The 12,583-nt window shown below is 45.9% G+C and overlaps 1 protein-coding gene across 1 annotated transcript in view; it reads left to right on the forward strand.

The window, feature by feature from the left end:
• Positions 1-12,583, forward strand: part of PRKCB (protein kinase C beta) — a 148,068-nt gene that overhangs the window by 84,634 nt on the left and 50,851 nt on the right. Inside the window, exon 7 of the mRNA XM_055089748.1 lies at positions 4,927-5,100. Within this exon, the coding sequence (XP_054945723.1) occupies positions 4,927-5,100 (174 nt within the window). The remainder of the gene's footprint in view (positions 1-4,926; positions 5,101-12,583) is intronic.

Raw genomic sequence — 12,583 nt, forward strand, 5'->3', positions numbered from 1 at the left:
TGTGTCCTCAAGTTCATTCTCTATGTCTGTGTCTTTATTCCTGTCCTGCCCCTAGGTTCTTCAGACCTTTTTTTTTTTTTTTTTTTTTTTTTTTTAGATTCCATATATATGCGTTAGGATACGGTATTTGTTTTTCCCTTTCTGACTTACTTCACTCTGTATGACAGTCTCTAGGTCCATCCCCCTCACTACAAATAACTCAATTTCGTTTCTTTTTATGGCTGAGAAATATTCCATTTTATATATGTGCCACATCTTTTTTATCCATTCATCTGTCGATGGACATTTAAGTTGCTTCCATGTCCTGGCTACTGTAAATAGAGCTGCAGTGAACACTGTGGTACATGACTCTTTTTGAATTATGGTTTTCTCAGGGTATATGCCCAGCAGAGGGAGTGCTGGGTCGTATGGTAGTTCTATTTTTAAAACTGTGGCCACTTTTGATAAAGTAGTCACTCTTATTTTTTCCCGATCTTTTTTGAAATACATGTTCTAGAACAGGGGTCAGCAAACTACAGGCTCTGGGCCCACCAGCTATTTTTATAAATAAAGTTTTATTGGGACACAGCCACACCCATTCACTTGTGTGTGGTCTACGGCTGCTTTCCCGCTACAGTGGCAGAGTTGAGTAGTGGATACAGAGACTGTCCCCCGAAGCCTATAATATTTACTCTTTGTCCTTTTACAGAAAAAGTTTGCTGGCCCCTGCTCTAGAACTTGATTCAGTTCTATCTCTAGATTGTTATTAATGCTTCGTGTGTGTCAGTTCTGTTTTCCTCCAGCTGCTATAGGGGAATTTTCCAGAGTTTGCCCCTTTGTGTAGCACTTGCAGGATGTGAGGTGGGGGGGGGGTCCTCTGGTACTGGCTATTCTCCCCTCTACCCCTGTGGCTTAGGGCAGGCAAGGCACTGAGAATCTTCACACATCCCTGTTGATTGACTGAAAGATAAATATCTCTACAAATGCAACAGTATTTTCGAAGGTGTGAAGTACATAGTATTGATGATTTGCAAGATGATTTTAGTTGAGTAATTGAGTTTTTTTAAGGTGGTGCATAGGTGCCATATGAATGATAAGGTTTTTCTCTCTTTTTATGTTTTCTCTTAGTCTTTCTGATTACTTGAATCAGAAAGTCTCATTTGATGACAACATGCCATTAATAGCTAACATTTGCTAATATCACTTTTTTCCTTAAACAAGGGGAAAACGCAGGCCTGGCTTGGAACCTTCAGCAGCCAGCCGTGTCTAGCTAGAATTTCCTAGCACTGCTTTGCTTTTACTTACTTTTTTTAAAAAAATAAATTTATTTATTTTATTTTATTTATATTTTGGCTGTGTCGGGTCTTTGTTGCTGCGCACGGGTTTTTCTCTAGTTGCGGCGAGCGGGGGCTGCTCTTCGTTGCAGTGCACAGGCCTCTCTTTGCAGTGGCTTCTCTAGAGCACGGGCTCTAGGCGTGTGGGCTTCAGTAGTTGTGGCGCACGGGCTTAGTTGCTTCGTGGCATGTGGGATCTTCCTGGACCAGGGCTCGAACCCGTGTCCCCTGCATTGGCAGGCAGATTCTTAACTACTGCACCAGCAGGGAAGCCCCCGCTTTTATTTACTTTTCTGCTCATCTTCCACTTATGGCTGGTGATACTGGCTTGCCATTAACGGTGGTGATATAAAATTTCCTTTTCAGATAAATGTAGTTAAGTAAAGATGTGACTAGATTTTAAAAATACTAAGTAAATACCAGTTTAGGTGGTAGGGAAAAAATGTGAAAAAGGCACGTGAATGAGCGATTGAAGTTTGGAAACACTTGCCCTAAAGTACCTGCCATAGATACAAAGCAGTCCCAGTGTCCAGAGGAGGGAGTGACCTGTTTGGTCTATGTGGGGCATTGAGGGATGTAGAGGAAGGTAACATCTGAGCTGAATCTCAGATTTTCTGAGCAGTGAAAGCGTGTGGAAGGACACTACAGGCAGTGGCAATAGAAGAGCCAAAGGAAAAGAAAGAACAGGATGTGGTCAAGAAATTGTTTGACTTGCGGGAGTCACTGAGGGACTTGAAACATTTGAGTAGCCTGGTCAGATCTGCATTTTTAGAACAATCATTAGCTCCAGCAGGTTAATCTCTCTGAGCCTCAGTTTGTTCATCTGTAGAAGGGGAGTAATTGAAACAGATGTAGGGTGTTCACCCCTGCCTCTGGTGCCTGGGGAAATTCCCAGCCATCTGTCCTGCTAGTCCTCCAGACAGGGGACTGCACTGGCATTCAAGGTGTCCAGGGCCCCTCCCCTGTGTTCGTGGGTGGTGGTTGGGTGGGGTGGGTTGTCTATGAATATTCTGGGTTGTTAGATGGTACGTTGACCAGTGGTGATGGGGCCGTGGGGTTGCCACACTCACAGGCAGCTAAGCGCTGAGCCCCTCCTGTGTACTTGGGGGTCCTCTCAGCTGATGTCTCTGCTTCCATCCTCCTTCAGTCTCTCTACCCATTCGCCTCTGGCTAAGTCACCTCTCCGCCCTCCGCCCCGCCCTTGCCCCAGCCCTGCCTTCTCAGGAATCTGGGAGCAGAAAACCCCTATCTCCAGCCTACTCTTTTAACATCTTAGTGGAGTCATTGGTTCTGCCTTGGTGAGGACTAGGGAAGGAAAAACGGCTCTGGGTACCCGTGAGGGAGCAGAGGAAGATGGGAAATAAGCTAAAGACACGCACTCCAGCACTTTGAGCCCTACTCTGCCATGGGGGCGAGTGGGTCTGCTGTGAGGGCTGAGCAGATGCCCGGCAGGGAGGACCTGCCCAGCTGGCAGCTCGTATTTCTATGGTGAGGCTGGGGGAGAAAGCAGTCGGAAAAGTCCTCTTGAGGCGGAGGTGTGCGTCAGGGACTTTCTCCCTAAGTGCTCTCAATTCCTAGGCCTGAATCGCGCATGGCCACCCCTGGCTGTGATGAGAGAAAAGGTGGTGCGGGCAGGAGACGGGCCTCTGTGAGGGACGGCGAGCGCAGCCCAGAGCTGCCGTGCAGGAGTCCGGTCGGGCCGCTTAGCATCCGGGCAGGAGCCGAGCGGAGCGTGCAAGCTGCCCTCCTGCCTCGGGGCTCCCCCTGTGCGCCACCCCCTCTGGTCCCAGGCCTCTGTTGCTCTCTCTGGTCCTCCAGCTGAGTCAGGTACGAGCATCTCATTTCCTCAGCCACCTAAACTCCTTGAGGATTCTTCTGGAACTCTCGCAAGTGGAGTGTATAAAGGCAGAGACCTTGGGATCAGGTAAACCGGAGTTCAAGTCCTGGCTCTGTCCCTAACTGAATTTGTGGTGTGACAGGTCACTTAGCGTCCCTGAGCCCCAGGCTCCGATGAAATAGGGCTCTTTTCTTTTTAATTAAATAATTAATTTTTAAACTTATTTATTTATTTCTTATTGAAGTGTAGTTGATATACAATATTATATGTTACTGGTGTACAATATAGTGATTCACAATTTTTAAAGCTTATACTCCATTTATAGTTATTATAAAATATGGGCCATATTCCCTGTGTTGTACAATATGCCTTTGGAGCTTATTTTATACCTAATAGTTTGTACCTCTTAACCCCCCACCCCGTTGCTCCTCCCCCCTTGAAATAGGATTCTTAATGGTACCGACCTCCTAGGGTCTTAGGCAAAGTGGATGAGACGTAATCAATGAAAATCATTGTCTGGCACCCTGGTAAGTGCTCAAAATATTGTGGTGATTGATATTATTGCCTGCAAAATATCTGACACAGTACACGCAGTATATAGTTACTTCAGTCTGATTGCTTCTTCCTCCAGGAAGCCATCTCAGAAGCCCCCAGACCAGGTTAGGTCTTGTACAATGTGGTCCTGCCCCATGATCCCTAAGAGGCTTCTTGAGAACGGTACCTGCTGGTCACTGTTCTCTCTGGCATAGTCACAGCCAGTGAAAATAATGATGTGTCACAAGCCACACTGATTAACATGCTCAGATTGTGACCACAGCTGCATGAAAGGAAGCCCCAGGACAACAGGAGAGCATGTTAAAATATTACATTAATCATTCCCTGTAATTAATGTCCAAAGTCTTCCTTCCTCCCTGGAATGCAGGGTCAGAGAACGTGCCTGCTCTTCTAATGCTGCTTCCCCGGTGCTTAGCAGGCTCTTAATGAATATTAAACAACTGAAAGAATAAAGGAACAATTGCCCCAAATTCAGTTCTTTCAGGAATTCACTCATTCCCTCCTTCAACAAATACTTCTTGAACACCTACTGTGTGCCAGGCACTGTTCCAGACTCTTGGGTTACACCAGTGAACAAAACAGGCAAAGATACTTGCCCTCATGGGGTTTATATTCTAGTCATGTTTGGCTGGGCATTGATACATATCCCAAAGGGGTATCCGAATACTTGCTCATCACTCTTGGAACCATCCTCTATTTTTAAAAAATTAAAAAAAAATTTTTTTTAGTGATATGCTTTTTAAAAAATTGAAGTATAATTGATGTACAATGTTGTGTTAGTTTCAGGCGTACAGCAAAGTGATTCAGTTTATATACCTTTATTCTTTTTCAGATTGTTTTCCTTTATATGTTATTACAAGATACTGAATAGAGTTCCCTGTGCTACACAGTAGGTCCTTGTTGATCCATTTTATTTATAGTAACGTGTATCTGTTAACCCCAAACTCCTAATTTATCCCTCCCTGCCCCCACCACTTTCCCCTTTGGTCACCATAAGTTTGTTTTCTACGTCTGTGAGTCTGTCTCTGTTTTGGAACCATCCTCTGTTGATTCGGTTCAGCCATTCAAGGTGCGAGGTCTGTGGGAAACTTCCAAGTGTCGTATCAGCATCCACCGAGGGCACGTGGACTAAGCTTGGAGCGGATCTGAGTGACCGTCAGCCACCTGTGGCTTCCCCGGGGCCCCTTCGACTACTACACTGACGTGCCCACTCTCTTGCAGGTCATGCTCTCAGAGCGGAAGGGCACAGATGAGCTGTACGCCGTGAAGATCCTGAAGAAGGACGTGGTGATCCAAGATGACGATGTGGAATGCACGATGGTAGAGAAGCGGGTGCTTGCCCTGCCCGGGAAGCCGCCCTTCCTGACCCAGCTGCACTCCTGCTTCCAGACCATGGTAACTGCCTGGGGGCTTGGGCCACTCCATCTCCAGGCTTCAGGCTTTGGCCAGAGCTGTCCCGGCAGTGGCCACCCCAAAGAGACACCTGGCGCCTTCCCCTCCTAGAGACAGGAAACTGTCAGGGCCCAGGGACGGCTGCGGAGAATTTCTGAGGTTGCTGCTGAGAAACACTCTCCCCTGAGGCAGATGCTGTTTCAACAAAGATAAAGAACTCAGGCAATTGGTTTTATAACCAATGGAGCAGGTCCTTCCTCTGACAGCAAGAGGTGACTTGCGGACAGGAACTCAGGACTCACAATCTGACATGTACTAGCAGAACTTACAGATGGGGATGAGGGAAAAGGTCCTCCTGTGTGCCCCTAGAGGGTCACAGTCGGCCCTCTGGACTCTTCAGATAAATGCACGAGTTCAGATAAATGCACGAGTTCACGCTGCAGGTTGCATGGACCTTCTTGGAGGAAGGGTTGCCTGAGAACACAGCCCTCAGAGGACTCCCGGGGCAGGGGACACAGCCTGGGCAGGGACTAGTGAGATCAGAACCAGGCTCCTAAGAAGAAGGGGGCATCTGTGTACTATCTGCTATTGACTGTGATTCTACCTCTATCTGTGAGAATAAGAGATGTCCCTTCAAGCAACTTCTTACCTTTCTCCTGTTCAGACTAGACCTTGGTCTCCATACCTAAGGGGGGTACTTGTGGCGATCAGGCAACAATTTGGGGACCCATTCACCTCTCCAGTTTCTGCTATGACAGACCCCATTGCCTTGTCTTGTAACTATCCCCATGTCCGTCTCCTCTGCTTTAAGAGCATGACCTTCTTAGAAACGGGACCCAGCTTACTCAACTCTATACCTCATCTATGAGCCTTTCCCAGGTACCAGGCACTGTGGCGGGGCGGGGCAGGGGGGAGATGAGGCAGAGCCTAAATGCAAAGAGATACAAAGTTAATTCTTGCTTTGGGAGCTTCTAAGGGCCAAAGGCCTAGTGTCTTGAAGATGCTTTAAGGGAGTTTTCAAGATGATTTTGACTCTCTCCAGTTCTCACCCTACATCCTGATTGTAGAGCCCAACCCCTGTGCGAGATGGGACACTATTGCAAGTTGCTTGTACCTTAAAGCTTGGGACTTGCTCTCTTCTCCAACATCACCAAGTCCTGTGCTCTACTAAGTTAGACTGAGTCCCTCCAGCCTAGGAAGACACAGAACTGGGTTTGGGGTGGGTTTTCTCAGTGCAGACCGCATGCCAGGCATAGAACTACCTGTTGTGAAAGGGGTAGAGCCAGAACCCAGCCCCTTCCCTGTTCTAAGTAGTCTCTTGATACATTTGGGGTTAAGATCCCAGCTTTGTCACTTTCTGGCTGAGTGGCCTTGGGAAAATTACAAAACCTCTTGGTATCGGTCTCCTCATTTGTGAATGAGCTACGTCCAAGGTTGCTATGAAGAGGAAATGAGATTATACATGAGAAACACTTAACACAGTGCTTGGTACCTGGTAGACGCTCATAGATGCTGGTTATTCACTTCACAAACATTTAGCATTGGCCTTGGCCTGGACCAAGTACTGAGGTATAGTGCTGGGTAAGCTGGGCCCTGTTTCTGAGAAGATCATGCTCTTAAAGCAAAGTAAACAGACATGGGGATAGTTACAAAACAATGCAATGGGGCACTGTGATAGCAGAACTTGGAGAGGTGGTTGCCTGATCACCAGGGGCATCTATGTTTGGGGTTCAGGGATGATTTTCTGCTGGGCCCCATTCCCTGAATCCCAGACAATCTCCCTACCACAGGTCATCAAGGAAAGGAACATTCTAGGCAGATGTGTACAGTATCCCCCTGTGGGGGCTTTGGCCCACCAGCCTCTTGTTGCGGTCTGCTGGTGACGAGGGGCTACAAGAATATTTTTCACTCCACTGCAGGCAGGATTAAGAACTGAAATCGTGTTTGCCAAAGTATAGAGCACGCACCACCATGCAGAATGGTCCTGGGTAGTTCAAAGGGTGATTCTGGGTGGTGCACGGAGTTTAAGTTACATTCTGTTCAGTTCACTTTATTTTCTTCTGAGTACCTCGAAGAGAATGTTTCTGTTTGGTGCTAGCATGGCCATTAACATCTTTCTAACACTTGACTTTTTAGCGAAGAGAGAGGACCAAGCTTCAGGTTCTGAGCTTTGGCAAATAGCGGTTTCTAAGTCGCTGTTTTGCTTTTATTTTCTATATATTTTTACAGATTTCTTTCATTTATGACAACATAAAGTCTTTTCATTTTTAAATTTTGAGATATTATAAGACAAATATAGAGAAACCACACACAGTTGATGTTTTAGTAATGAGTTATTGCAAGGTTAAGTACCTCATACCACCATCCAGGTCGAGAAAGAACTTTGGCAGCCACTCTAGAAGCTTTTCTGCGTCCCAATCTCAATCTCCCCCCAAATGGTAGCTTGACTTCCTTGCCTGTCTCTATAGTTTTATCACTTAAGTTTTATCATCCCTTGCTAAGATAGTTTACTCTTTCCCATTTGTAGAAATTTGATTTGTCTTTTAATAGGGTGATTTCCCTCTCCATTCCTTCCATCCCTTTCTTTTATCTGCTAAAGATCCTGGGCTGTTTGACCCACAGCGTTTTCACAGTCTGGATTTTGCTGAGTGCATAGTCATGGAGTCCCTTCACATGTTTCCTCTGTCCTCTGTGTTTTCTGCAAATTGGTAGCTGGACCTAGATGTTCGGTCAGACCCAGGTTTGATCCCTTTGGCAAGACCACAGATGGCTGTGTGTTTTTTCGTCCAAAGTCACCTAATGTCCGGTTGTCTCTCTTTTTGTAAAGTGTCGGCAACCAGTGATGCTCTGTGCCTAGGTCCATGAATTCATTAAGGATTGTGAGATGGTGATATCCTAATTCTGTCATTCCTTTTTCTTTATTAGTTGGAATTCTTTTATAACGAGAGACTTCCCTCATCTGTTGCTTGGTCCCCTGGTGATACAGTTCATATAGGAAAGGCAGGATAGACGCATGACACTTTTTTTTGTTATTTGGCAGTTTTCATGAACTGGCTCACTGTTATGCCCCAAAGGTGACAAAAGTTTGCTTTTAAAATAAAATTTTTGAGTAAAAGAATAGAGTCCTTGTAAAGAAGAATATTAAGTGAGCAATAATTCACATTACATGGGACTTGGCAAAGATCGGGAAGGTCATACATCTCACAAGTCCAAATCCCTGGTGTTATCTTGGGGAGTTAAGGCCTAAAGGCATTCAGGTAGTGACAGATAAGGGATTAGACTAGACTCTTAGACCTCTAGACTCTCTCATTCTCACATCTTCTCTTTTTTTCCATTGGTGGTTCCCAAACTGACTCGCGGACATCACCAGATAAAGGACAGTCTCAGTGGTAAACAGACTGAGTGGTAAACAAGGAGATCTTGTTCTCAAGGAAGAGCCTGGCCTAACGGCTAACTTGGAGCAGCAGTTTTCAATTTCAGTTGGATGTGTTGAGATTGGGGGAAATTGGTCATTTGAGACTGATATTCATTAAGTACAGTATCTTCATTTGTAATTTACTGTTTTAAACATGATAGAGTAGAGTGGATTTGAGGCTCTTCTTTTAACATGGAGCCTTGTATTTCATTATGCTTTCTGGAATTGGAGAGTAGGGTCTGGGGTGCATGGAAGTTGTGTAGCACCCTGGGTCCCCTCCAGGAGTTGTCACCTGCCAGGGGAGAGAGATTAAGAACCGAGAGAACGTAAAACCCGAGAATTGAGTGGATTCGAGTCTTGTTTGGGGTTGGAGGCCTCCTATTGAAGACCAGCCCACAGTCTCCCACTCCAGCAAGGCCAGGGATGGCACAGGTTGCTTTCTTGTTGGTGAGGATCAGATGAAATCGTTAACTCATGTTGAGGGGCTGTATTTTTGGGGGGGGAAATGTAACTTTAAATAGCAGAGTTACGATTGGCTTGGGGAGATACACTCACTGCCAGCTGAGCTCGAGGCCCTTGGGGGCTGAGCGGGGTTGGCTGAGGGGAGAGCAGAGACCCTCCCATCTCACGTCCACTCAGCAGTAGATGATGCTCATTGAGTAAAAGGCCCCCACTGAAAATTTTTTTTTATTTACTTTTTCTTTGGGCTAAGCACATATATTTTAATTTTACATAAATTTATTTCAAAGACCTAATAATGCCTACTATACGTGAAGCACAGGACCAACCATCATAAGCCACATCCGTGACAGCCCTTGCATGGGTCCCGACATCATCCCAGCGTCACAGACGGGCACTGAGGCCATACAGCTAGTACGTTTCAGGGCCAGGACTTGAACTGAGGCAGCCTGGCTCCGAGGGGCTTTACACTTAATCACTGCACTATGAGGTCTTTTGAGTGTACCTTACCCGATTTCCACTCTACCTGACACGCGTGGGGCAGAACCGCCAGCAGCCAGCCTGTCTCCAGGCTCCAGCAGGGGCCCGACGGCATCCCTCACCTGGTGTTCCCTCCTTCAGCTTTCCCATACCTGGAGTGGATCTGACTTTCTGTCTGAGCATCTGCCATCCTGTGGGCCTTTGAAAACTCTGTTTCGTTCCAGCCTCACAAAACATCTCGGGTGGAAGGGATTATCTGACACCCCACTTTGCAGGTGAATGGATTGAGGACCTGGGATGTTCTGTAGTCTTCCCTGGACACAGCACAGGGTCACAGGCCCACTGAACCCAGAGCCCAAGCTTTTGCTAGTAGATTATATTGAGTTGCTACCAAAATGGCCTCATCAGGGATGATCAAAACCACAAAAAGCAGCAGCCTTAGTGTGTCAGCCTGTGTCAGGCACTGTGCTCAGTGCTCTATAGGTAACCTCTCATTTTATGCTCCTGACACTTCGACTGGGTGGGCCCTGTGACTACCCCCAATGTATAGATAAGGGCGCTGATATTCAGAGAAGTTCAGTAACTTGAGCAATGCCACACACAGTGAGGCGGGGTGGCGCTGGCGTTTGTTCTGTAAGACTCTAGAACCCCAAACCCCGAAGCCTTGCTATCCTGCCTCTGCCTTCCTTCCAGATTCCTTTTTCTAGTTTAGAAATTACCTTCATTGTCATGATCACATTTAATTTTAACAAGAACACCACAAGCACGTATTACTGTCCACACTTCTGCAAAGGAGACCAACCCTCAGAAATTTGAAATGCCTCAGGTTACACTGTCGGTAAGTGGCAGGTGTCCTAATGCCCCTTCAGGTGTTCTTTTCACTATGAAAGAGTCACCTACTTACCCCACAAGGATATTGCGATGATTGGAAAGATTTCGTGGTGGGAGTGATTTTCAAATTTAGGGAGCCCTGCCTCTAGGTGGAACAAACCATTGTTAACCTGGCTCAGGTGAGCAGGAAGGCCCATGAAGGTGGTCATCGTCTCACGCTCACCTTCTGGAGTTGCATATCCCCTGACCCCCAGATTTGGGTGCTCCAGAGGTGGAGGCGTCCTGGCTGGAATAGGCAGTATCCCTAAAGCCAGCAGCCCTGAAAGTCAGATCATTACTGTCAGTCTACAGGGGGGACTAAGGCTTATTGATTCTGTCAACAAATATTTATTTGTTGACATAAATGTGTCAGGACCCAGCTGCATCCCTGTGAGGGTACATCAGTGAACAAAAGAGATAAAGTCCCCTGTTCCTTTGGAATTTACATTCGAATGGAGGAGACAGATAATAAACAATAATAACAAAAAATAAAGGGGGGAGAGATGGATGGATGAAGACAGAGATGCTATTTTTGATTGGATGATCAAGGAAGGTCTTTTTGATAAGGACGACATTTGAGCAGAGACCAGAGCAAATGAGGGAGCGAGGCACGTGGATGTCTAGGGGCAAAGTGTTCAGGACAGCAGGGAGAGTGAGTGTAAATGCCCGAGGCTGGGACATGCTCGGCGTATTTGAGAAGCAGCAAGGAGGCCAGTGTAGCCTGAGTGGAGTGTCATTTTGTATTTTGTGACCCAGAATTCTTTTATGAATCAGCTACCTTTAAAAAATGACAAATTGATTATAACATGCTACAAACCTGATATGTTTTTTTTGCTAGAGACTTAGAATTTGGAAGATAAAAGATCCTTGATAGGGCTTCCCTGGTGGCGCAGTGGTGGAGAGTCCGCCTGCCGATGCAGGGGACACGGGTTCGTGCCCCGGTCCGGGAAGATCCCATATGCCGCGGAGCGGCTGGGCCCGTGAGCCATGGCCGCTGAGCCTGCGCGTACGGAGCCTGTGCTCCGTAACGGGAGAGGCGACAACAGTGAGAGGCCCGCGTACCGCAAAAAAAAAAAAAAAAAAAAAAAAGATCCTTGATAAAACAAAAATCTTGAAGGTGGTCAGAACAGATAAAAAGGAAAAAGACACCCTACCAATATACAAAACAATTTTTGTCATTCTTAAAACGATACAAATTTAATTTCTAAAAACTTGTTTAGAAATGCAAAGTTACATCAGAAGTATTCTTAGACAACTGGATTTTAAAGATCTTTGAAAAGCATGCATGGCGCAATGTTAACAGAAAATGTAAGATATTACATTCTATTTAAGAGATTATTCTAAATGTGTTAAAATTGAATCTGCACACGGAAAAGAATCAGAGACACAGATAAATCGAAACTTTGATTTTATTTAGGGAGGGACCGGTGGGTAATTGTCTTCATTTCGAATTTGTATTATTTCGGGAGAGTCGATAATAAAACACGTTAAAAGTGTTGAATGTGCCACAAGATGGCAAAAGTTAATACTCAAATACACAGATACAAAAGCCATCAGAAAGGCGTTGAATTTTTAGAGAATTGCTCATTAGAGGAACTGATCTTTGGAGAATGGGGTTTAGGCCAGTTGTTCTAGAAGGACAAAGGGATAAGCACCAGCTTCTCAGTCAGATAAATCTGGGTCTATTGATTAGTGACTGTGTGACCTCCAGGAAGTCACTTAACAGATCTGCATATTGGTTGCATCATCTTTAAAGTGACATAGGAAGTGAGGATTAAAAGAGGTGGTGTACAAAGTGCAGAACAAACAAAAAGTGAGGCTACCCACATTATTTGAGCTGGGCTGGAGGGGCACCTGGCTGGAGGGGCACAAAAGGATTATGTTTCCTCCAGCCCTTTTGCAGTTTTTCCCGGGTACAATTGTCAGCCCAGCACATTCATGCAGTTTCCCAACCGCCAGTGGGCACAGGCAGTTAAGTCTCCTAAGCAAAACATCTATTTTAAATGTTTTCTTTTCAATTGAACATATGCACTTCTTTTTTTTTTTCTTTTTTTAAACAGAATTAGATTTTATGAGTCATTGAAGGACAGGAATTACTTCCTCCCCAAATTTGCTGTTGTAGCCCAGCAAGAACTCAGTTGCAAAGCATGCCGGGAGGGGCGTCAACCCAGAATGCAAAAAGGGACAGGGAGGGGGATGAGGATGATTCCACTTGTAGAGTTGGCGCCTGACGACATGTCCATTGAGTACCGAGAGTGTCCA

The sequence above is a fragment of the Physeter macrocephalus genome, chromosome 14 (genome assembly GCF_002837175.3).
Source record: "Physeter macrocephalus isolate SW-GA chromosome 14, ASM283717v5, whole genome shotgun sequence".
Classification (NCBI taxonomy): domain Eukaryota; kingdom Metazoa; phylum Chordata; class Mammalia; order Artiodactyla; family Physeteridae; genus Physeter; species Physeter macrocephalus.